Source organism: Mercenaria mercenaria, chromosome 2 (genome assembly GCF_021730395.1).
Source record: "Mercenaria mercenaria strain notata chromosome 2, MADL_Memer_1, whole genome shotgun sequence".
Taxonomy (NCBI): domain Eukaryota; kingdom Metazoa; phylum Mollusca; class Bivalvia; order Venerida; family Veneridae; genus Mercenaria; species Mercenaria mercenaria.
The window spans coordinates 61,365,910-61,392,657 of NC_069362.1; the positions used below are offsets into that span (position 1 = coordinate 61,365,910).

At 36.3% G+C, this 26,748-nt stretch overlaps 1 protein-coding gene and 1 pseudogene across 2 annotated transcripts in view; both read left to right on the forward strand.

Moving 5' to 3' along the window:
* The window catches only part of LOC123564061 (transmembrane channel-like protein 7), a 64,880-nt gene extending 42,937 nt beyond the window's left edge, over positions 1 to 21,943 (forward strand). For both annotated transcript variants that reach the window (XM_045357326.2, XM_045357325.2), the window contains 9 exons: positions 200 to 363; positions 3,961 to 4,204; positions 6,181 to 6,278; positions 8,563 to 8,676; positions 10,627 to 10,702; positions 14,117 to 14,244; positions 14,983 to 15,147; positions 15,825 to 15,903; positions 17,519 to 21,943. In XM_045357326.2, coding sequence (XP_045213261.2) covers positions 200 to 363; positions 3,961 to 4,204; positions 6,181 to 6,278; positions 8,563 to 8,676; positions 10,627 to 10,702; positions 14,117 to 14,244; positions 14,983 to 15,147; positions 15,825 to 15,903; positions 17,519 to 17,584 — 1,134 coding nt within the window. In that variant the 3' untranslated portion in view covers positions 17,585 to 21,943. The remainder of the gene's footprint in view (positions 1 to 199; positions 364 to 3,960; positions 4,205 to 6,180; positions 6,279 to 8,562; positions 8,677 to 10,626; positions 10,703 to 14,116; positions 14,245 to 14,982; positions 15,148 to 15,824; positions 15,904 to 17,518) is intronic.
* Positions 21,944 to 22,459: 516 nt separating this feature from the next.
* The window catches only part of LOC123564062 (transmembrane channel-like protein 7), an 86,243-nt pseudogene continuing 81,954 nt past the window's right edge, over positions 22,460 to 26,748 (forward strand).

Sequence of the window (26,748 nt, forward strand, 5' to 3'; positions counted from 1 at the left end):
CAAACTTAATAGCATGATAGGGCTTATAAAGTAGATGTCAAGGTCACAGGGGCCCGAACCTTGAAAATTGTTTCTGCCCAGAAACTTGAGAACCACTTGAGTCAGAACCTTCAAACTGATTACTCAAGACAGACCCATTGACTGAGGCTGTAGCTATGATAATGTAGTACAAACATGTAACTTCTTGTATTAATTACAGCTAGAGAAGTCAGACTCATTGAGCAAGACAGTAGCTCTGATGATGCAGTACCTCCCATCCATTACAATTATGTTACTTAGTGTCATTGTACCAACTTTATTTGACAAGTTGGTTATTGCGGAGGACTACATGCCAGCTTTTGCCATCCGAATTACTCTGATAAGGTACGTAATAAAATATAGTTTAAATCAATGTCAGTTTAGGTAAGTCATTTGAAATTCCAATTCATATTTCTTTAGCTCAACTGAGCATGAAGTGCATGTGGTGAGCTTTTCTGATGGTTGGATGTACGTCATCTGTACATTCATCGGTAGTTCACCATTTTCAATTCAACCAGTCAAACTTCACAGGAATGTTCCTTTGGTTGTCCCCTTGTAGATTCCTTAAAATCGAAGTAAACCGGACAGAATCACGGTTTCCATGGCAACCAAAACGAAAAGTGATAAAAATCTTTTCCGCAGAAAGTGCTGGCACAATTTTCCAAACAATTTCATTGTAATGTGCCTTGGTTAACCTTCTACCAAATTCCATCAAATCATTTTGTTTCATTAAAAAACATAGCCACAGGGCGGGGACAAGGCTAGTTTTCGCTATATGACTAAGGAAACAAGGTAAATATTGTTCCAGTTTCAAAATACTTTTACAGCTCATGTGACTTTCTACCAAATTTCTTCAAATTGCTCAGTTTTGTTAAAAAGATGATGGCCACCAATGGCCAGGGCTATTTTTTTATTCTGAATTCAGAATGACAGGTAATATGCTGAAGTGCCGATATACCATGCACAACAAAACTATGGATATTGTTCAAAATTTCCTTAAATATGGCGAATACTCCTCTAAATCAACTGACCATTGAAACAAAAAGGTGTTAAGAGACCTTTTAGCCTGACTATACGAAGTATAAGGAGAGCTATCCTACTTGACCTGGCGTCGGCGTCTTTCGGCGTCCCCACCTTGGTTAAAGTTTTTCTACACTTCCTCTTTTTTTCAACTTATCTCTGTAATTACTTAATGGATTTGATTCAAACTTGAAATATTTATTCCTCATCATCACCCACATCATCTGACATAAGGGCCATAACTCTGGCACCAATATTTCATGATTTATCCCCCCTTTTCACTTAGATTTTAAGGTTAAAGTTTTGATGCGCTTTCAGTCTATCTCTGTAATTACTGAATGGATTTGATTCAAACTTAAAACAGTTGTTCAACATCATCACCCACATCATATGACACAAGATGCATAACTCTGGCACAACTTTTTATGCCCCCGAAGGGAGGCATATAGTTTTGTCTGTCTTTCGGTCTGTCCGCAATTTTCGTGTCCGGTTCATATCTTTGTCATCGATTGATGGATTTTCAAATAACTTGGCATGAATGTGTACCACAGTAAGATGACGTGTCGCGTGCAAGACCCAGGTCCGTAGCTCAAAGGTCAAGGTCACACTTAGACGTTAATGGATAGTGCATTGATGGGCGTGTCCGGTCCATATCTTTGTCATCGATGGATGGATTTTCAAATAACTTGGCATAAATGTGTACCACAGTAAGACGACGTGTCACGCGCAAGACCCAGGTCCGTAGCTCAAAGGTCAAGGTCACACTTAGACGTTAAAGGATAGTGCATTGATGGGCGTGTCCGGCCCATATCTTTGTCATCAATGGATGGATTTTCAAATAACTTGGCATAAACGTGTACCACAGTAAGATGACGTGTCGAGCGCAAGACCCAGGTCCGTAGCTCAAAGGTCAAGGTCACACTTGGACGTTAAAGGTCATTTTTCATGATAGTGCATTGATGGGCATGTCCGGTCCATATCTTTGTCATTCATGCATGGATTTTAAAATAACTATGCATGAATGTGTGACACAGTAAGACGACGTGTCGCGCGCAAGACCCAGCTCCATAGGTCAAAGGTCCTAAACTCTAACATCGGCCATAACTATTCATTCAAAGTGCCATCGGGGGCATGTGTCATCCTATGGAGACAGCTCTTGTTCATGAATTATTCCGCCTTTTTACTTAGAATTTCAGGTTAAAGTTTTGATGCACTTTCACTCTATCTCTGTTATTACTGACTGGATTTGATTCAAACTTAAAATAGTTGTTCAACATCATCACCCACATCATATAACACAAGGTGTCTAACACTTGCAGCAATTTTTCGTGAATTATTCCCCCTTTTTAGCTCGACTATTCAAAGAATAGTCTAGCTATTCTACTCACCCTGGCATTGGCGTTGGCGTCGGCGTCGGCGTCACACCTTGGTTAAGTTTTTGCATGCAAGTACATACAGCTATCATTTAAAGGCATATAGCTTTGAAACTTATTTATTCTTTTTCTAGGTCAATTACCAACCTCACTGGGTCAAGTTCCATAACTCTAACATGTATTTTGAGCAAATTATGCCCCCTTTTGGACTTAGAAAATTCTGGTTAAAGTTTCACATGCAAGTTACTATCTCCAAAACTAATGCAGATATTGAATTGAAACTTCACATGTGTCTTCGGGGTTATAAAACTAGTTGATAGCACCAAGTCCCATAACTCTGACCTTCATTTTGGCCAAATTATGCCCCCTTTTGTACTTTTGCGTGCAAGTACATACAGCTATTACTAAAAGGCATATTGATTTGAAACTTATTTTTTCTTTTTCTAGATCAATTACCTACCTCATTGGGTCAAGTCCCATAACTCTGACATGTATTTTGAGCAGATTATGCCCCCTTTTGGACTTAGAAAATCCTGGTTAAAGTTTTACATGCAAGTTACTATCTCCAAAACTGATGCAGATATGGAATTGAAACTTAACATTCGGGGTTATTAAACTAGTTGATAGCATCAAGTCCCATAACTCTGATATGCATTTTGGTCAAATAATGTCCCATTTCGAACTTAAAACTCTTTCGATATTTAACATTTTGGGTAATAATTTCCTGCTTCTGTAACAATATTTCGAATAGTCGAGCTTGGCTGTCTTACGGACAGCTCTTGTTACTTAGAATTTCAGGTTAAAGTTTTGATGCACTTCCACTCTATCTCTGTTATTACTGAATGGATTTGATTCAAACTTAAAATGGTTGTTCAACATCATCACCCACATCATATGACACAAGATGCATAACTCTGGCACAAAATTTTCATGAATTATTCCCCCTTTTTACTTAGAATTTCAGGTTAAAAGTTTTGATACACTTTCACTCTATCTTTGTTATTGCTGAATTGATCTGATTCAAACTTTAAATAGTTGTTCATCATCATTACCCGCATCATATGACACAAGGAGCATAAGTCTGGCACCAATTTTTAATGAATTATTCCCCCTTTTACTTAGAATTAAAGGTTGATTTTGATGCATTCACTATATCTCAGTTATTATGAAATGCATTTGATTCAAACTTGAAGTAGTTGTTCCATATCATCACCCATACCATATGGCACAAGATGCATAACTCTTGCACCAATATTTAATGAAATATGCCCACTTTTTGCTTAGACAATACTTATATAGTGTTTTTATACACTTTATCTTTACCTCTCTTATTACTTAATATTTTTCACACAGACTCAGGCTATTGTGCAATATCTTCATCCACCATTGGAGTCAATAAACACTCCAGCGACAGCTCCAGTTTCCTCAGATGTGCCCAGTTTCACTATTCAACATCGAAATAGTCGAGCACACTGTCTCCTGTGACAGCGCTTTTTTTGGCGATCCCTTGTGTGGTCTCTTAATACAATGTGTACTGTATATATTGTAGGACAGTATTACTGAGATTGGCATCGTTAGGTATATTGATGATATCCTTGTACACAACTCTACATCCAGAGAAGAAAGATCCAGAGGTACTCATACCATGTGATAATCTTATAGTCAGCACTGACAACATAACCACAGTGTCACCCGTACAGTTGACTACAGGAAGTGTAAATACGACTTCATTGCCAACAAGTGAGAATACCACTTCATCACCGGCACTGGAAATACAGGATAAAAATATTATGGTACTAATTTATGTATAACAATTTTTAAACATGACTGATGTATGAAGCAGTCTGTAGTGTCATACAGTGCTACATTAGACTCAATTGAATGTCTTTGAAACTAGATCATTTCAGCCTTGGTTCAACATTTACTGAAAGAAATACTCCTTTTGTTAAGACTATAAGACTAACAAATCTTCACTTTTCTGTTTCTTGTGCCTTTGTATTCCAACACCAGTGCCACACAAAAGCCCCAAACTCTCACCCACTGCCACATTACACACCCCCCATGCAACAAACACACACACACACACACAGAGAATTATGTCTCCCCCAGGAGACATATTGTTTTTGCCCTGTCCGTCCGTCCGTCCGTACGTCACACTTCATTTCCGAGCAATAACTGGAGAACCATTTGACCTAGAACCTTCAAACTTCATAGAGTTGTAGGGCTGCTGAAGTAGACGACCCCTATTGTTTTTGGGGTCACTCCATCAAAGGTCAAGGTCACAGGGGCCTGAACATTGAAAACCATTTCCGATAGATAACTAGAGAACCACTTTACCCAGAATGTTGAAACTTCATAGGATGATTGGTCATGAAGAGTAGATGACCCCTATTGATTTTGGGGTCACTCCGTCAAAGGTCAAGGTCACAGGGGCCTGAACATTGAAAACCATTTCCGATCAATAACTAGAGAACCACTTTACCCAGAATGTTGAAACTTCATAGGATGATTGGTCATGAAGAGTAGATGACCCCTATTGATTTTGGGGTCACTCCGTCAAAGTCAGTCACAGGGCCTAACATTGAACCATTTCTGATCATACTAAACCACTTCACCAGAATGTTGAAACTTCATAGGATGATTGTACATGCAAAGTAGATGACCCTATTGATTTTGGATCACTCCATTAAGGTCAAGTCACAGGTCTGAACATTGAAAACCATTTCCGGTCAGTAACTTGAGAACCACTTGACCCAGAATGTTGAAACTTAATAGGATGATTGGTCATAAAGAGTAGATGACCCCTAACGATTTTGGGGTCACTCTGTGAAAGGTCAAGATCACAGGGGCCCGCACATTGAAAACCATTTCCGGTCAGTAACTTGAGAACCACTTGACCCAGAATGATGAAACTTCGTAGGATGATTGGTCATGCAGAGTAGATGACCCCTAACGATTTTAGGGTCACTCTGTTAAAGGTCAAGGCCACAGGGGCCTGAACATGGAAGACCATTTCCAATTCAATAACTTGAGAACCTCTCGACCCAGAATGTTGAAACTTCATAGGATGATTGTTCATGCAGAGTAAATGACCCTTATTGTTTTTGGGATCACTCTGTTAAAGGTCAAGGTCACAGGGGCCTGAACATTGATAACCAGTTCCGATCAATAACTTGAGAACCACTTGACCCAGAATGTTGAAACTTCATAGGATGATTGCACATGCAGAGTAGATGACCCCTATTGATTTTGGGGTCAGCCTATGAAAGGTCAAGGTCACAGTGGCCTTTTCATGTAAAATCATTTTTTGGAAATAACTTGAGAACCACTTGACCTACAATGTTGAAACTTGATAGGATGGTTGGACATGCAGAGTACATGACCCCTATTTATTTTGAGGTCACTTGATCAAAGGTCAGGGTCACAGGAGCCTGAACAGTGACTTGAGAACCACTAGGCCACGAGTGTTGAAATTTAGCGGGATGACTGGACATGCCAAGTAGATGATCCCTATTGCAGCCAACCATCAGTGTCTCTTTGACTTTCGCTCCTGACCCCTATTGACTTCTTGCCTATAGGACTTTGCATTGGGGGAGACATGCGCTTTTTTACAAAAGCATTTTCTAGTTTTCTTTAGGTTTTACTTCTTCTTCCTCGGATCTAGAAATTAGGGCGTATATTGCCCCACTTTGCGGAGCTCTTGTTATTTATCAGACTGAGGAGATCTATTTCCAGAAAATAAATCTGTTTACTACAAATCCTATTTCAGTGTTGGGAGACATATGTTGGACAACAGATATACAAGCTTGTGATGCTGAATTTCATTGTTGTTATACTTGTCACACTTGGCTGGGAATTTCCTAGAAAGTAAGTATATGTTTTTATCCTTGTCACACTTGGCTGGGAATTTCCTAGAAAGCAAATATTTGTTTTATCATTGTCAGTGTTGACTTGCAATTACCTAGAAAGCGAGTTTGTTGTCTTTATTTGTCACCTTTGGCAAGGATTTTGCTAGAAATAAAGTAGTTTTTTGTAAGTTGGAATTTCCTTGAAAGTAGATATTTTATAGATATCTATTGTGACCTACATCATCATTAGCTGGGAATGGTCTAGAAACAAAGTATTTGTTTTCACCTTTGTCACCATTGGCTTTGAATTTCCTAGAAATAAAGAATTTGTTATTACACTTCTCACCATAGGCCTGGAATTTCTTAGAAAGTAGACATTTGTTATCTTTGTAACCATCAACTGGGAATCTCAAAGACATAATTTGTTATCCTTTTCACCATTGTCCTGGAATTTCCTAGAAAGTAAGTGTTTATTGTTATCTATGTCACCACCGGTTAGGAATTTCTAGAAAGTACATATTGTTATCCGTATCAGTATCAGCTGGGAATTAGGTCAAGGTCAACATTGGGTTATTTGAGAGTTAAAACGATGTCACTAGGTCAAACCGTAGAAAAACTATAACAATGTAAACTTTCCATTTTTAGCTCTTCTGAGTTTTTTTAAAAAAATGATGAGTTCATGGTTCGCACAGGTCCTTGAAAAGTCCTTGATTTTTTTCTTCCAAAAAATCCCCTGAAAAAGTACTTGAATTTTGAAAAAAAGTTGGAAAAGTCCTTAAATTTTGCTAAAAACGGGGGTGCAATCGTATTGTAGGGGAAAAATACAAAAAATAAATAATAAATAAATCAAAACGAGCGAAAAAATGGTGTAAAATGAAAATACATGCACACCCACGGAGGGAACGCTAGTTGAACACCGTTTCAGTACGGAAGTTCGGTACGGAATAGTGATTTTCACAACGTTAAAATATTATGCGCAAGGTCATTGTAGCGTGACTTATCAACAACAATGAGTGGCCCCAAAAATAAATGTAGTTTCGCCAGTAAATGGCTTACACAGGATGAGTATTCAGCGTGGTTAAAGGAGTTTAAGTCGGACAAGCATAAGTGTATTTGTACTTTGTGTGATAATGCAAATACTATGAGACGAGTGGCGAAAGAAAAACAAGAAGAAGTGAAGTCCCTTGAGGACAAATTGGAAACTAGTCTTGAGAGCTTGAAAGACATAAAAAACATGTACTAGTATGTATACAGGCAAATATAGCTCATAAAAGGTAATCCCATTGAAGATCTCATAAAGGTTAAGATATGCTATTGTAGCTTATGGAAAATAAAACTGTTCTGTAACTTTTCTTCTATCATAATGCCTTATGAAGAGCCTAAATGGTTTTGTAATTTAAGATTTAAAGCGATTGAAATAGTCCTTGAAAATCAATAAAAAGTCTTTGAAAAGTCCTTGAATTTTTTTGCCAAGTCCTGTATGAACCATGGAGCTATTGTCGTCACTTGATTGGCGTCAGCATTGGCGTTGCCTGGATAAGTTTTATGTTTAGGTCAGCTTTTCTCCTAAACTATCAAAGCTATTACTTCAAAACTTTCAACACTTGTTCACCATCAATAGCTGACTCTGTACAGCAAGAAACTTAACTCCATCCTGCTTTTTGAAAGAATTATGGCCCCTTTTGGACTTAGAAACTATCAGATTTCTTGATTAAGTTGTGCGTTTAGGTCAGCTTTTCTCCTTAACAGTCAAAGCTATTGCTTTAAAACTTGGAGCAGTTATTTGCCATTAAAAGTTGACTCTGCACAGCAAGTACCCTAACTCTGCATTGCTTTTTGCAAGAATTATGGCCCCTTTTGGACTTAGAAAATCAGATTTCTTGGTTAAGTTCTGTGTTTAGGTCAGCTTTTCTCCTAAACTACCAAAGCTATTGCTTTAAAACTTGCAACACTTGTTCACCATCAAAAGCTGAATCTGTACTGCAAGAAACATAACTCCATGCTGCTTTTGGACTAAGAAAACACACGGATAGGACAATATTACTATTATACAGAGACAAAAAAATCAGATGAACGTCTGCACCCGCAAGGCGGTGCTCTTGTTTACTTGATAATCATATATCTTTCTCAGAATTTTTGTCTCCACCAGTTTTAGGTAAGTTTTAAAAATTGAAATTTTAAACTAGGTCACACAGTCAGATCATGGAAAAACCTTGTTGACAATGTAGAGGTCACATTTTCTGCTATCTCTAAAATTAACTCATTCTGTTAAGTGTTAACTTCTGATTTGTAATATCTTGCAGATTCCTGTATGAAAAGTTACATGAGAAATTAAAGATTGTTGAATTTGTTGGGCAGCAGACATTTGACCTTTCTAAAAGTGTCCTTGATCTTGTATATCTACAAACACTTTGTTGGTAAGTAGAATCATTTATTAATCCTGCTTTTCAAAAACAAATCAGAGGTAACCTTATTTTATTTGATCATGCATCCATTCCATCATTTATTCATCAGTTTTAATCATTTTTGAATGTACATGCAAGTATGATCAGTGTAGAGTTAGAATTTTGGAAAAGCCAGAATATTTATTGAGTGGTTATGTGCTTTTGACTTAACAATGATTACTGTATCCTAACACGACCCGATTTGTTTTCCTGTTAAACAAAGAAGGCTTAAAACTGTGTGTTATTATTCAACAATTTATTTTTCTGACATCACAATTATTACGTCATAGCGTTAGACAGCATAATGGCCAGCTGGAAAAGAAATCAACAGAGATCAGGCAAATATTTGATGGATATCGTCAAGGACGTACATAATAATCCCTGAAAACAAGTTAGAATCGAAGTTATATACCTCAAACAGTGATTTGCTCGTTAATAAAATCATTGTTTGTCATTTAGATGCGTATTGTATCACGAGGGCACAGGCCTTGTGATATAATTCTTTCGCATCTAAACAACGATTTTATTCAACAACAAATCACTGTTTTGGATATAGTATTTCTTAAATCTTATGGGCTGTAAGTCATGCAAATACCAAACTTGATTTAAAACTGGATGTTTCAGTTTAGTGTCTGTAACTGAGTAAGCTGTCTCTCTTTGAAGTAGAAATTAAAGTTAAAGTATAATGAAGAGCAATACTTAAAGCTTTGATACTCCAACGATGTTTCTTGCTCAGTTTTTATCACAGTGATGATGCAGACCTGATTTTTGTACCCCCCCTCCCGACAAGAAAGTTGTAAGGGGGTGTATACTGGTTTCAGGTTGTCCGTCTGTCTGTCTGTCCGTAGACGCACCATCTCTCCTTATCCCCTTGACACAATTTAATGAAACTTCACACAAGTGATCAGTACCAACAGTAGTTGTGCATGGGGCATGTTAGGTTCCTTTAGGAAAAAAAATTGCAGAGTTATGGGACTTTGTTTTTTTGTTACTATACTATATACATAGACACAATCTTGTGCACACCATCTCTCCTCATCCCCTTGACACAATTTAATGAAACTTCACACAAGTGATCAGTACCAACAGTAGTTGTGCATGGGGCATGTTAGGTTCTTTTAGAAAAAAAAATTGCAGAGTTATGGGACTTTGTTTTTTTGTTACTATACTTAATATACATAGACACAGTCTTGTGCGCACCATCTCTCCTCATTCCCTTGACACAATTTAATGAAACTTCACACAAGTGATCAGTAACAACAGTAGTTGTGCATGGGGCATGTTAGTTTCTTTTAGAAAAAAAAATTGCAGAGTTATGGGACTTTGTTTTTTTTGTTACTATACTATATACATAGACACAATCTTGTGCACACCATCTCTCCTCATCCCCTTGACACAATTTAATGAAACTTCACACAAGTGATCAGTACCAACAGTAGTTGTGCATGGGGCATGTTAGATTCTTTTAGAAAAAAAAATTGCAGAGTTATGGGACTTTGTTTTTTGTTAACATACTATGTACATACAGTCTGCATATGCAATCTTGTGCGTGCCTAATCTACCAAACCCTTGCACACAATTTAATGAAACTTCACACAAGTGATCAGTACCAGCAGTAGTTGTGCATGGTGCATGTTACATTCTTTTAGATAAATATTCTGCATAGTTATGGGACTTTGTTGTTTGTTACTATACTGTATACATACAGTCTATATACATACAGTCCACATAATTATGCAATCCTGTGTGCGTCAAATTGCAATGTACTGTGTCAGTGCATGCGGGGGGTACATTCATCACCTTTAGTGATAGCTCTAGTTTTAAAAACTGTTGAGAGGGCAAACCAATGTAAATGAAATATTCTGTTGTAAGTTTAGGATTGATTATGCTATATTATTAGCAGGATATATTTATGTTTTTCAGGCTAGGTGTGTTTTTCAGTCCAATCATTCCTGCAATGTGCTTTGTCAAATGCTTTATTTTCTTCTATGTTAAAAAGGTATGTACACATAATATTGGTACTTCCATACTGAAGAGGGGGTATAGTGTTTTGCGCATTGTCTAACCATTGTTCAGTCATCAGTCGTTCGACCATCTGATTTCTAGTGGATAACAAGAGAATTCTTAGTTTCACAATGGTCAGACTTTAAACCATGATTGCCTGTGGTTAGTAAATTGTTTTTGGGGACAGTAGGTTGGAAGTGGGGCTCGAAGGCCAAGTGGTTACGGTCATTGACTTTGAATCACTTGCCAGTCACCTGTGTGGGTTTGAAACCTTGCTTGGGTGTAGATTTCTTCATGTGAAGAAGCCATCCAGCTGGCTTATGGAAGGTTGGTGGTTCTACCCAGGCGACGACCGATGCCTGAAAAAGTGCCCAGTGCAGCACTTGGGAGTCTTCCTCCACCATCAGACACTGTAAAAGTTACCATATGACTTAAAGTGTTTAGGTGTGACGTTAAACCTAACAAAAAAAATGTTTTGGAAATGTATCATTTGTTTTAAAGAGATGTACAAAATATCCCATCACCTTTACCTTATACATGTACTTTAATTCTGCAACTTACATTTGATATATTTTTATTTTATATTTGTCAGAGATAAGGTATTGTTTCTATCATTTTATCTTTATCATATTAACGATTTTTGTTACTTCTGCATGTATATAAGTATATAACAAATAACCTTGTGTGGTTTTGGGAAACTAACAAAAAAGTTGTTATTCTGGATTATTTAACAAAAGTTAACTATTTTTACAATTTTTCAAATGGTGAAAGCTGATTTACTGACCCCTTTAGCATCTGCTTAAAGATTGATTGTGAGCTAGTTTTTTTTTTCAACCACAGAAAGTACTTTCCGAAAAGTTAACCTGTTTAATAACACTGTAAAATGTCAGATAGACGTCTTCACATTTCTTGTTTTTAGCTCACTGGAGCACAGTTTGCTTTGAGTAAGCTGTTGTGACTACTAACGTAATGTACAGACGTCAGTCCACTGTTCTATCAGAAACTGCCTGCCCAATTTAAAGTAATGTTATATATAGAGATACCCTGAGTGAACCTTTACCAAGAATGCACAAATAATTCCTATTACTCATAAAAACATGGCTGCCAGAACTAACAATAATTAGTAGCCATCTTGATTTGTAAGAGAAAATGTGACTGGTCTATTTTTCCTTATATGGGTCTATAGAAAACTTTGAAAATCTTCTCCTCTGAATCTGCAGGCCAGTTTTCAAGGTATTTTTTTTCAAAGTAACTTAGCAGAAATGTTCTTTGCTTTACCTTTTTGAGCTGAGAAACTCCGGCGGGCAATGTAGGGCTAACATCACACTCTTGTTCAATTAATAAATTTCAAATGTAAGCAGAATGGAGTTATTTTGCTATTTGCTGAAGCACTTTACATAAATCATCACTAATGTTGTCCCCTTTAAAGAAGAGAGGGCTATCTTGTTTAGCTCATGTCAGTTATTCTGATAGTCCTTCATGAGACAATTTGGTTTCCAACCAATAACTAAAGATTGCTTTGGCCTACAATCATCAAACTGCCTAAGATGGTTGCCAGTGGTCAATAGATAATCACTATTGTTTTTAGGGTCAAAGGTCAAGGTCACAGTGACATTGTGGCTAAAAACAGTTTTTACTCAATTTAAAGAATGCTAAGGCCTACAGTTACCAATTTTATAGGATTAATGCCTCTGTTTAGTGGGAGACCCCTACTATTTTTCATGTCAGTAGGTCATAGGTGAAGGACACATTGACCATGAGACTAAAACCTGTTTCTAGTCACTGTTTAAAGGACATATGGACACATGGACACAGGCTTCATGAAAGTTGTCAAGCTGTCTGACATGTGAGACAAATTTCAAGCATGACTTGTAACGTTAAGCAAGGTACCAGACAGTTACACAAACTGGCATGCATTCCAAAATGTTGAAGAGAATTGTCTTTTGACAAAATCTGCTGATATATGAATTTGTTTTGTATACTGCTACTACATTTAGAATACCTTTTCTATGAATTGTAAAAATTTTAGTCAAACAAATTTTCTTTCGGTCAGGCAGTAATTGTAAACTTCCCTGACCAGATGTGAGGCAGTCTGTTCAGCAGTTTCATGAAGCATGTGGGCCTACTGCCTTCATACTTCATGGATGAGTACTTTATATCACAGTTGACACTAACATTTTTGGGTTAGATAGGTCAAAGGTCAAGGTCTCATTGGTCTCAAATCTAATAACACTTTCCAATCAATAACTGGAGAATACTTGGTTCTATGGTCACCAAAGTATTTGTGGTCAGTAAATGACATCTGTTCATTTGGGGAGCCAGTCAGTATCTCAAGAGCTCTTGGGTCTACCAAGGGAAACCTGGGTCTTCCTTCACCATTTAAACTGGAATGTTGCCATATAACCTAGATTGTGTTCGTATTACTTCAGTCTCTTAAGTCATGAATCCATTTAAACCCCTTCACAGACAAGGGGTTAATGGACCTACAGCTTTCAGTCAATTGGTAGACCCATTTGTTTCCACCCAATAACTGGAGAACAAATAGGTCTGCTGATGTCAGACTTCATGAGATGGGTGCCTTTTGTCAGTATATATGACTTCTTTTGTCCTTGAGGTCAGTAGTTGCCCCATGTGGTTCTGGGATGATCTGTGTATGAAAAGAATTGGAACCACTGCCTTACCCTTGCATGATCGTAAGAGGCGACTAATAGGGTCTTGACACTTGGTTTTGCTGTAACTCTGTGATTCCAGCAGGTATGCAAATTTTGATTCCATACCTCATTTTTGATTTCGATGTAAATGAGATGTGAAACCAAAATTTGTAGTCCTGTTTGGCGCCATATAACTTATACTGTGTTGCGCCGTAAAAACCAAATAAATAAATAAATAAATGAGGTCAGTAGTTGAAAGGTTTAGATCAAAGAAACTTTGAATCTGAAAGGATTGGGCCTATCGCTGTCAAACTTCATTGAAAGATCAGGTGTTGGTCACAGCATTGTTGAGACTCAAAGTTACATATCTTCTGAAAGCTTACATGGGCGGCATTATGTATCATGTTTTGGCATTCTTCTTTTTAAAGCATGATATTTTGCACTGCGTTTGCCGTTTTTATTTTTGACTTATTTTACTTGGGTATGTTTAATAAGCTTTTCGCAATTTTAAAGATTTTTATTCACAATGTTGCTCTTTATCTTATACATTTATTTACTCCTAAATGTATATTAAAACTGCTGAAGAAGTAGTGTTGACGTATTCAACAGAAATGATTTTTAAGTCCTTTTGGTAATCTTTCATGATAGTAAAAATATTATCAAAACAATCAAATTTATTTTGTTATACAATATACTGTTCACATTTACATAATTTAAAAGAGATCTAATCAGACTAAATCCCAGTGGTATCTTTTCAGGGATCTTTGCTAACCAACTGTTTACCTACGCAACAATATGGAACTTCCAAATCCAACTCACTGTTCATGATGGTCCTACTTTTGTCATTTTTCCTGGCGTCTATACCAATTATATTCATGATTGGAAGGTAAGCAATGGTGTATTTACATCAGGTTAACTGGTGAAATAAATTTTATACTTTAAAGCTTTAGGCTGTGAAAGTACAAGCTGTATGCAAAAACGTTGTAAAATTTCTTGGAAAGCAATATTTTCTGACAATTCTGAGTGTGTTCTTCACAAGGCTACATCATATTTGCTGCAGTAACAAACCTTACTGTCATTTTTGCTGATGTTTTATTTCAGAATTTCCCCATTTTATAAATTTATGTTATTATACCAGATTTATATAGCGCCTTTTTAATGATAATCAGATCAAAAGAATGTTAAAAGTAAAGGCAACTGCTCAGACTCAGAGTGCCAAATTTATCTTTCGCTAGTACAGACAAAGAGCTATCTGACCAGAGGGACAGAGTGAGAGAAAGCCCCCAGAACAGAGAGAAATCCATTACATACAAGCATGTCCAGCTTACTTAGCCTGGAGGTTCTTTAACATGCCCAGTATGAAGGACTGATAAACAGGAAACTGTCATTCCTGGGAAGAACTAATACTGGCCTCTTTAAGTTAGGTTGGAACCACTTAAGAGCATCTCAGACATTTCCAGTGATTGGAACAGGATTTAAAGCCAGGTCTTATGCATTGACAGTCAAGCATGCTACTATTAGACTAACTGGCTGCAAACCTTTCTTAGTGCTTTTCTTTAAAGACTATTCCATGTTTGATTCAATAATGAACCATTTTGACCATTTTACTTGTACTATATTTCAGAATTCCCCCATCACAAGGCTGTGGACCATTCCGAGTGCATTCTTCACAAGAATATATCATGTTTGACGCAGTAACAAATCTTGTTGACAGTTTTGCTGAGGCTAAAGAAGTCTTCTTTTTCATGGGAACTGGTGGCTTTATGGCAATAGTTGCTCTGTGCCTATGGTCTGTTGAACTTATTTTAATGATTTATGTGATTTAATGATACAAGTGTAAAGAAGAGTGCTGAACCCTTAAATAATTTCACATACCTTAACAATACAGCAATATTTATTGTATCTCTGGCATTTCTTTTTGCAAGATCTTCATTCCACTGAATCAGTAACACAGATTTGATATGTCTGTGGAAACATAAGCCAAGTTAAAGAAACATTAAAGGAAAATGTGAACTGTATAGATAAACTAATAAAATTTTCATTTGTAACATTCTGGAAAATTACAGGTTTATTATACGCCTGAAGGGACGTATTATGTTCATTTGTAACATTCTGGAAAAATACAGGTTTATTATACGCCCGAAGGGATGTATTATGTTATGATACCTCCAATTTTTAGGTGTATTTTTAGATACCTGTACCTGATAAGGATTTTTTTTGGTGGACTTTGAAAAAAATTTTTGTGGACTTAGATTTGTTTTTTGAAGTTTTCCTTTTGTTGTTCCACTCCTTTGGGCTACAACAGTCAAGTTCTTTAAATTTTGCTCCTATCCTATGATGTAATCCTTCGGGCGTATATTGCCCCGCTTGGCGGAGCTCTTGTTCAAGTTAAAGCAGTTAATGAAAAAGATTCAAAGTTGTCTGTCTATTTCAATATTATTGAAAGTATTTTAAATATGATTGCAGTCTGTTGATGTACTATTTCTGGATGGTTGGTCAAGCTAACCATAATTTATCTAAAAGTCTCCGAGAACAACTCAAAATTGTAAGTATACCAGTGTTACCTATTTTGGAGTTGCCAGTGTGTAATTAACCCCCCGCCACGAGTGGTGAGGGTTTATAGGAATGGTCTCCATCTGTCCGTCCATCAGTATGTAACTATTGTGTCCGCTCCATATAACTTAAACACCTTGAAGGATTTTCATGAAACTTGGCTCAATGATCACCTCATCAAGACTATGTACAGAACTCATAAGTCAACCATGTTGGCTCAAGGTCAAGGTCACAACTCCAGGTCAAGAGTTTGAGCCTTACATTGTGTGTCCGCTCTGTATCTCCTAAACCCCTTGAAGGATTTTCATGAAACTCGGGTCAAATGATCAACTCATATAGACAATTTGCAGAGTTTATGAGTCAACCATGTCGGCTTAAGGTCAAGGTCACGACTCGAGGTCAAAGGTTTAAGCCTTCCATTTTGTGTCCGCTTTGTATCTCCTAAACCCATTGAAGTATTTTCATGAAACTTGGGTCAAATAATTACCACATCAAGACAATGTGTAGAACTCATGAGTTAGTCATGTTTGCTCAAGGTCAAAAGTATGAGCCGTCCATTTTGTATCTGCTCTGTATCTCCTAAACCCCTTGAAAGATTTTAATATGACTTTACTGCATATCACTTGGAACAAATTCATTGATGTTATACATGGACTACAAAATATTAACAATGTCAATGCTTCACCAAATACCATCAACCCTTTCACTGCCTTGTTGTACCCCCCGACAACAAAGTTGTAAGGGGGGTATACTGGTTTCAGGTGTCTGTCCGTAGACACAATCTTGTGCGCACCATCTCTCCTCATCCCCTTGACACAATTTAATGAAACTTCACACAAGTGATCAGTAACAACAGTAGTTGTGCATGGGGCATGTTAGGTTCTTTCAGAAAAAAAATTGCAGAGTTACGGGACTTTGTTTTTTGAAAATGGTTTGCTAATAACTTTGGACTACAGTTGAATCAGTCATAAGAAGATTGCCTGTGGTCAGTAGATGACCCCTGCTTTTTAGGTCATTTGGTCAAAGGTCAAGGCCACACCATAGAGAATTATAAACCTACTTGCCTCCAACAGACCAACATGAGGGACAGCATATGTGTTTTATAAACATCTCTTATTACACATTTAGTAGAAAATTGAAATGAATAGAATAAAGGTGTGTTTCATATTTATGTAAATCATGAACCATATTTTATGAAGAAAGTGGACATAAAGAAAGTAGACAATGAGTAAACCTACCATGAACCTTAAATTTGAATTTGAATAATCTGATGACTATTACAAAAAAAAGTGGAACAAACATGTACAATACAGCAAAATAGAAGAAAAGTACACAAGAGGATGAAAATAGCATTCTACAGATCACTATTAGATACTGTTAAATGATTAATATATGTGGGGGACTCATACTTGTGTTTGAGTCATGATTTTGTCAAAGATTTTATTATCAACAAAATTACCAAAGAACAAGTAAAATTATCATTCATTTTATGTAAAAACGTTGAAATCCACAAATTCATATCCCTAAGCAATTAAAGTGTTAAAACCTTGAAGTTTTGTGCCCACAAAATAAAATGATTTTACAGTACCAGTACTCTTGTATTTCAGGAAGGACAGGACAAACAGTTCCTTGTGGCACGAGTAAATGAGGCCTATGCTGATGACTTCCAGTAGTACATACAAAACATGCGTTGTGATACTGAACAGGGAACGTGATGATGGAAGAAAAACCTGGAAAATGAAATAAAAGTTTTATTCACTGAATCTGTTACACTGTAAACATTTCAGGAATTATTTGTAAACTTTAGAAGTGTTTACTCTTTACGCTGATTCAGATATATAAGGATACTGTAGTGAATTGAAACTTTACGAAAAGCAAAAGTGTTAACACCAAGTAACTGCAGTAATGAAAACAGATGACCATTTTATCTTAGAGGCTTCATGACATGGATCAGCATTTACAAAACTTCATGAACTGTGGACTTGCTCTGTGAACTGTGAACTTGCTCCTACAGTAGGCCAGGGAACACAGAACATTTCAAGTATGAATTTAGTCTGTGTTCAGATCCTATGTTTTGTTCACAGGAGATAACTCCTGAGGCTATTCAAATTTTATATAATCATGTCCCTTTTCTTCTCAAAACATAGCAGAGTCAAGACTGATGAAGTCAAAATATATAAAAGAATTTTCTTTTTTCTTAAAAAAAAAAAAAAAAAGATTATCTAGTCGGTAGCCAGACTAGTATGAATTGTACATGAGAGAAACTGTTACTCCAGATTCAAAAATTAGAATGAAACACGACATTACATATTTTGTGTATACTCAGATCTTTACACCAAAGAGTCTAGTTAATTAGTCTTAAGTTGCCTTACACTTTAAACAGTATTCTATATACAGTATGTATTTTTGTTCAATAAGCAGATATACAAAAATATTTTACACTTGTTTTAAAACATTTGTTAATCTGTGATAAGACTTTAGCCTGCATGGTGTAAAGCAAACATACACCTAACTCTGATAGAAAACAATGTTAGTGAATTTAGTTCATGGTGGGACCTCTCAAGCTGGCGACTCCTGGCTTTGTGGTCTGGTGTCTATCACTGCATCCACGTAAGAAATGAAATACATTTTTCTGTATTCATGTGAGAAAAAAAATGAATGACAGAAGAGGATCGGCAAATTCATGAGTCGTGCTAGTGATTCATGTTTAATTTGCCCATCCTATTCTGTCGTTCATTTCACATGAACACCAAAAAGTTTCATTTCTTATATTTACATTATATTTCCTTTCCTGGCATTTGTAAACAATACTGTATCATAAATTTCACACATTTTGTTCCATTTAACATTAAAATCAGCTTCCTGGCCATTCTGTTCATCAGCCGGAACAACTGCGACTAAGGAACATTCTCCCTGACTATATGTGGACGTTGTCAAAACAGCAGCTCGTTATCTCTATGCAGCGTTGACGTAACTTTCACGCCTTTCCTTTTGTTATTCATATGAAATGAACGTCATAATTTTCAGTGGAAAAGAATAAGGCAAATGTAAATACTACAATTTTGAATTTTATTTTTTAATTCCACTTTAATATCAAAGGTTGCATGATAGACTAGCACCATTTATAAATGCCACTTTTATAACTTAATGTTGCATAATAGCTTGGCACCAGTTGTAAATGCCACTTTTATATGGCACCAGTTTTAAATGCCACTTTTGTAGCTTAGGTTAGATTGTATAACAGACTGGCACCAGTTGTAAATGCCACTTTTATAGCTAAGGTTGTATAATAGACTGGCACCAGTTGTAAATGCCACTTTTATAGCTAAGGTTGCATAACAGACTGGCACCAGTTGTAAATGCCACTTTTATAGCTAAGATTGCATAACAGACTGGCACCAGTTGTAAATGCCACTGTTGTAGATAAGGTTGCATAACAGACTGGCACCAGTTGTAAATGCTACTTTTATAGATAAGGTTGCATAACAGACTGGCACCAGTTGTAACTGCCACTTTTATAGCTAAGGTTGCATAACAGACTGGCACCAGTTGTAAGTACCACATTTATAGCTAAGGTTTCATAACAGACTGGCACCAGTCCTTAGAGTCCACTCTGCCGTGATATCCTTTATGGTAGGACTGTTGCAGCATTGTAATGTGTGACCTCTGTAGTTTCCTTTGGTGTTCCAGGAATAAAAGTCATATGCCAAAAGCTAAGCCTAAAGTTGTTCATTGTGTTTTATCTATTGCAAGACTCATTATTATGTTACTTTTGTTTTCATTAGAAATCTTGACGAAGAAAACAAATCTTTTATAACCATGGTGCCAGTGATATTGGCAAAATTTTAATAGAAAATGTTGAATTTCATATTTTTTTAATTTGATATATTGATACAAAAAATCTATAGACAAAAAAGAGCACAATGTCTAAAACTTGTATGTTCTCCAGATACTAGCAAATATGCTGTAATACACATTTTTCTTTGTCAGTTTTATTAACTGAAATAAAAAACATGTGTAAGTAAATACTAATCAGAACTTTTATGATTTTTTTTATATGTCCGAAGGGACATATTATGTTATACCCCTGGTGTCCGTCCGTTAGCAATTTTGTGTCTGCTCTATAACACATAAACCCCTTGAAGGATTTCAAAGAAACTTGACACAAATGTTCACCACATCAAGACGATGTGCAGGGCGCATGTTTTGGATGGCTCACTTCAAGGTCACACTTAGGGGTCAAAGGTCATATGACTTTGTTTTGTGTCTGCTCTGTTACTCTAACTGTTTGAAAGATTTCAAAGAAACTTGGCACAAATGTTCACCACATCAAGACGATGTGCAGAGTTTATGTTTCGGATGGCTTGCTTCAAAGTCAAGATCACACTTGGGGGTCAAAGGTCATATGACTGTTTTGTGTGTATATTGCTCTGCATTGCGAAGCTCTTGTTTTTATTTGGCAGATCATTATTCACCTACAACAATTTTTTGTATCCCCTGAACAACGAAGTTGTAAGGGGGGTTATACTGGTTTCAGGTTGTCTGTCCGTCTGTCTGTAGACACAATCTTGTGTGCACCATCTCTCCTCATCCCCTTGGCACAATTTAATGAAACTTCACACAAGTGATCAGTAACAACAGTAGTTGTGCATAGTGCATGTTAGGTTCTTTCAGAAAAATTGCAGAGTTACAGAACTTTGTTTTTTGTTACTTTACTATATACATAGTCTGCATATGCAGTCTTGTGTGCGCTAAATCTCCTGGATCCATGCACACAATTTAATGAAACTTCACACAAGTGATCAGTAGTAACCCTAGTTGTGCTTGGTGCATGTTAGGTTCTTTCAGAAAAAAAATCTGCACAGTTATTGGACTTTGTTTTTTGTTGACATACTATATACATACAGTCTGCATATGCAATCTTGTGGGCGCACCTAATCTCCTGAACCCTTGCACACAATTTAATGAAACTTCACACAAGTGATCAGTACCAACCCTAGTTGTGCATGGTGCATGTTACGTTCTTTTAGATACATATTCTGCAGAGTTATGGGACTTTGTTTTTTGTTACTATACTATATACATAGAGTCTACATATGCAATCTTGTGCGTGCCTAATATCCCGAACCATTGCACACAATTTAATGAAAGTTCACACAAGTGATCAATACTAACCGTACTTGTGCATGTTAGGTTCTTTCAGAAAAATATTCTGCAGAGTTATGGGACTTCGATTTTTATTACTATACTATATACAGTCCACATAATTATGCAATCTTGTGTGCGTCCAATTGCAATGTACAGTGTCAGTGCATGTGGGGGCGGGGTGTCAGTCACCTTCAGTGATCGCTTTTAATTTCTTCCCTTTTATATTACTATAAATAGCTTATTTTGTAACTTTTTTATTATTGGTTGTAGGGAAAAACCTTTTCTGTGATACAACATGGATGGTACCTCCAATTTTTATGTGTATTTTGATATATCTGTACCTTGTATTGATTTTTTTTGTGGACTTAGAAGTTTTATTTTGGAATTTCTTCCTTTTGTTGTTCCTGCCCTTTGGGCTTCAACAGTCAAGTTCTTTAAATTTTACTCCCATCCTCTGATATAACCCTTCGGTCACACTTAGGGGTCAAAGGTCATACCTTCGGACATATATTGAATGATATAATTATAGCAGTCATGTTTGCGGAATAATTTCATGAGGGTGTAGCCGAGTGAATTATGCACCAGGTGTATAACCAACTTGTATTGTTGAGATATGTTAAATTATGGTTCTTCAAAATATTATTTCATTTCTAATATGCCTTTTATGTACACAAGTAGATGAGTTATGGAAGCAAAATATGATACACTTACCTTCACTGTTACCTCACATCTGTTTGTTTTGATGTGTAGTTTGTTGCATTTTTCCTTTGCAAATGGAGTTATGTAAAATTGTATTTAAATAGACTATGTATGATTAATTGTTTTAACTGTTGAAACTTTATGAAGTTTAATATTATTTTCATGAATAAAAATGTTGAACAGTTTTAAGTATCAGAATTATTATTTTTTTTATTTTGTATATTCCTTGATAGTTTTTAACTTGTCATAGCTTAGAAAAATTAATAGGTACTTCAGACAACTTATTCTCATGACCTGCTAGATGGTTGGTAGATTTTCTACAACCTTTACATTTCTAGAGCTAAAAAATGGGGAAAAAATCCTTTAAAGGTAGTCAATCTCATTTGCATGACCTTTTTGCTCATTTTGTACTTTTCTCAAATTCTGTTACAGAGATCTTTAATAGACACTATCACTACTTACATACAGGTAAGTACATGTCAAAAAACAATTCTTGAATTTTGTAAATTTTCTCCCATATTTGTTGCAGTTCAGCATTTTAACAAAATTCCATTGTGTGTTCCATTTGAAATTTGTCTGGCTATTAAATTGATAGATAATAAATGAATACTTGAAAATGTAATTTTTAACTGTTTTTGACTGTAACATTGGCATAACCAAACTAGACAAAGGGAGGTAATGAAAATGTAAAACTGCTATTTATATCCAAACTTTGATAAATTTTTATGTATGAAAAAATTGTAATGCAGTGACTTTTCAATGTGCCTAAAAGTTATAAGTCAAATTACATTTTCAGTGTTACTTGCATTTGAAAAATTCTATCCTGGTTGGACAAGCGATCAAAATACCTACTGATATAATTTTATGACTGTACGCAAATGTTGTTGAAAGTCTAATAAGTGTACAGATTCTTTTCAGAATTCAGAATGTAAGGATTACTTCCCATGAATCATTTGGAGGTAGTACTCACATATATCTTACATTTCTTAGTAATTCTTTCTGCTAAAAAATGCTGCTTTAGTTTTGTTATTATTGTTTGGGTTATTTGGTCAATATTGGTTCCCAGCTCCACCAGAGGTTAAAGTACCCAATGACTAAGTAGCAGGTGACCATAAACTATACAAAATTATATTTGTCAACAAACTTTTGATATATGAATTAAAGAACTGGATAATTTGAACTACTCATTGTAAGTTTAAAATCTTTTAATTGACATAGTAATTGTAGTAATAACAGTCTTGATAACCAAACTTAATTTGTACAGTGTTTTAAAATCTATACATGTTTCTTTATTTATACATGCAGTTGTACATGTAACAGATTATAAAACCCCTTGGGGGATATATATCTGTAAGTTTGATGTTATTGCAACTGATTTTGCATTTATAGACTAACAAAAGGTTGAATTAGTTAAAATATACATTTATTCCTTAGGCCATTGGTGTTTCCAATCCTAAATAAATTTCATATGGTAACTTGAATATTTGAACAACAGAAAGTAACATTTAAAGTGTCTCGGTGAAATTTTTGTCCTTGGTTGCATAGAAGTTCCCCACTTTAAAATAAGCTATTTTGCCACCACTGCCATTATTTAAATGAATTTGGATTCAAAATGTGCCTCTCCCATTATGATTCAGATTTCATTATATTACTAAAGGCATAACCCCCTTGTTTAATTAATATTGTATTCATTTTTTGACACAAAAACAATTTCCAGACTCGCATCCAGGAAAAAAAAAAAAAAAAAATTTCGACCAACCTACCATAATTTTTAGCTCATCTGATTTTTTGAAAAAAAATGATGAGTTATTGTCATCACTTGAGCGGTTGTCGGCGTCGGCGTCGGCGTCGGCGTCGGCGTTGCCTGGTTAAGTTTTATGTTTAGGTCAGCTTTTCTCCTAAACTATCAAAGCTATTGCTTTGAAACTTGGAATACTTGTTCACCATCATAAGCTGACCCTGTATAGCAAGAAACATAACTCCATCTTGCTTTTTGCAAGATTTATGGCCCCTTTTGTACTTAGAAAATATCAGATTTCTTGGTTAAGTTTTATGTTTAGGTCAACTTTTCTCCCAAACTGTCAAAGCTATTGCTTTGAAACTTGGAATACTTGTTCACCATCATAAGCTGACCCTGTACAGCAAGAAACATAACTCCATCTTGCTTTTTGCAAGATTTATTGCCCCTTTTGGACTTAGAAAATCAGTTTTCTTGGTTAAGTTTTATGTTTAGGTCAGCTTTTATCCTAAACTATCGAAGCTTTTGCTTTAAAACTTGCAACACTTGTTCACCATCATAAGTTGACCCTGTACAGCAAGAAACATAACTCCATCCTGCTTTTTGCAAGATTTATGGCCCCTTTTGGACTTAGAAAATATCAGATTTCTTGGTTAAGTTTTATGTTTAGGTCAACTTTTTCTCTTAAACTATCAAAGCTATTGCTTTGAAACTTGCAACACTTGTTCACCATCATAAGCTGACCCTGTACAGCAAGCAGCGTAACTCCATCCTGATTTTTGCAATAATTATTGCCCCTTTTGGACTTAGAAAATCATTTTCTTGGTTGAGTATTATGTTTAAGTCAACTTTTCTCATAAACTATCAAAGCTATTGCTTTAAAACTTGCAACAGTTTTTCACCATCATAAGTGGACACTGTACATCAAGAAACATAACTCTATCCTGCTTTTTGCAAGAATGATGGCCCTTTTTAGACTTAGAAAATCATGGGTAGGACAATATTTCTATTACACAAAAAAAAATCAGATGAGCGTCAGCACCCGCAAGGCGGTGCTCTTGTTTTGAGCATGTTACCGGATAAAGGTAAAGGTAAATTTTATTTACCGTCGCTTTGTGTAACAATTAACATAAGCGCTGTAGAGCTTTTGAGCGACCCTAAGAACAGTTAAAACCAATTATACCTTACCCCCAGCAATTTGCTGGTACCCATTTACAGCTGGGTCGACTGAAGCAATCGTGATAAAGTGCCTTGTCCAAGGACACACCGCAATGGGAGTAGCCAGGATTCGAACCAGGGGCCTTCACCTCCGTAGGAAAGCGTCTTAGCCCTCTCGTCCACTGTGTTCACCATACAAAGAATTTTTTTTTAAGGCTTAGCAGGGGCACAAAGTATTGTAACCATGCTATGTCTGCAAGAGGTCACAGTTATGGCAGAGTCTTAATGTAGTATTGTCAAAATACTATTGTAGGAGTTAATGGGTCATTGGGTCATAAAGTAAAAAAAACTTTGCGGATACTATGATGGCTGCATATTCTACCTGATCTTCTTAAAACCTTTTCAGGATGGTGATGTAAATGGGTGGTATTGGTCACTGAAACCCATGAATTGTTTGTGACTGTTGGTGGCAATCCTGAGGTCAGAAACTAGGTTGTTTGGTGAAATAATAGAAAAAAAGTTTGTTAGCTCTCTAGGAGCTAAATTTTGTATTTGATTGTCATAAAACTTTGTCACAATGTTTGGCTCTATGAATTCGGTATCACTTTTTGAGACAGGAATAGCTTTATTAAAGCTCTAAAACTAGGTCACTGGGTTAAATCTTAAAAAACATTTCATTACTCCAGATGCCACATTTAATGTTCTACTTTATCAGAATGCTTGGTTTAATAAACATCAAGGTCAGCTAGGGTAAAAAACTAGGTCATTCGGTGAAGTAAAAAGGCTTTGTTAAAACTCCAGAAATCCCATTACCTACCCTTATGTTGTTGCAATGTTATTGTCTTAAGTTAAACAGGAAATTGAGTCAACTGAGATAAAAAAAAAAAAGTAGATGACAATGTCAAGTCACAGAAAAACTTTTGTTTACATAGTGTAGTAAAACTTGAAATGTTATAAAGGTTTTTTAGCTCGACTATACAAAGTATAAGGAGAGCTATCCTACTCGACCCGGCGTCGGCGACTTTTCGCGTCCCAACCTTGGTTAAGTTTTTTTACACTTTCTCTTTTTTCAACTTATCTCTGTAATTACTTGATGGATTTTGATTCAAACTTGAAATGCGTATTCCTCATCATCATCCACATCATCTGACATAAGGGCCATAACTCTGGCACCAATATTTCATGAATTATCCCCCCTTTTCACTTAGATTTTTATGTCTCCCCCAGGAGACATATTGTTTTTGCCCTGTCCGTCCGTCCTTCCGTCCGTACGTACGTCACACTTCATTTCCGAGCAATAACTGGAGAACCATTTGACCTAGAACCTTCAAACTTCATAGGGTTGTAGGGCTTCTGGAGTAGACGACCCCTATTGTTTTTGGGGTCACTCCGTCAAAGGTCAAGGTCACAGGGGCCTGAACATTGAAAACCATTTCCGATCAATAACTAGAGAACCACTTGACCCAGAATGTTGAAACTTCATAGGATGATTGGTCATGAAGAGTAGATGACCCCTACTGATTTTGGGGTCACTTCGTCAAAGGTCAAGGTCACAGGGGCCTGAACATTGAAAACCATTTCCGATCAATAACTAGAGAACCACTTGACCCAGAATGTTGAAACTTCATACGATGATTGGTCATGAAGAGTAGATGACCCCTATTGATTTTGGGGTCACTCTGTCAAAGGTCAAGGTCACAGGGGCCTGAACATTGAAAATCATTTCCGATCAATAACTAGAAGACCACTTGACCCAGAATGTTGAAACTTCATACGATGATTGGTCATGAAGAGTAGATGACCCCTATTGATTTTGGGGTCACTCCATCAAAGGTCAAGGTCACAGGGGCCTGAACATTGAAAATCATTTCCGATCAATAACTAGTCTAGAGAACCACTTGACCCAGAATGTTGAAACTTCATAGGATGATTGGTTATAAAGAGTAGATGACCCATATTGATTTTGGGGTCACTCCATCAAAGGTCAAGGTCACAGGGGCCTGAACATGGAAAACCATTTCCGATCAATAACTAGAGAACCACTTGACCCAGAATGTTAAAACTTCATAGGATGATTGCACATGCAAAGTAGAT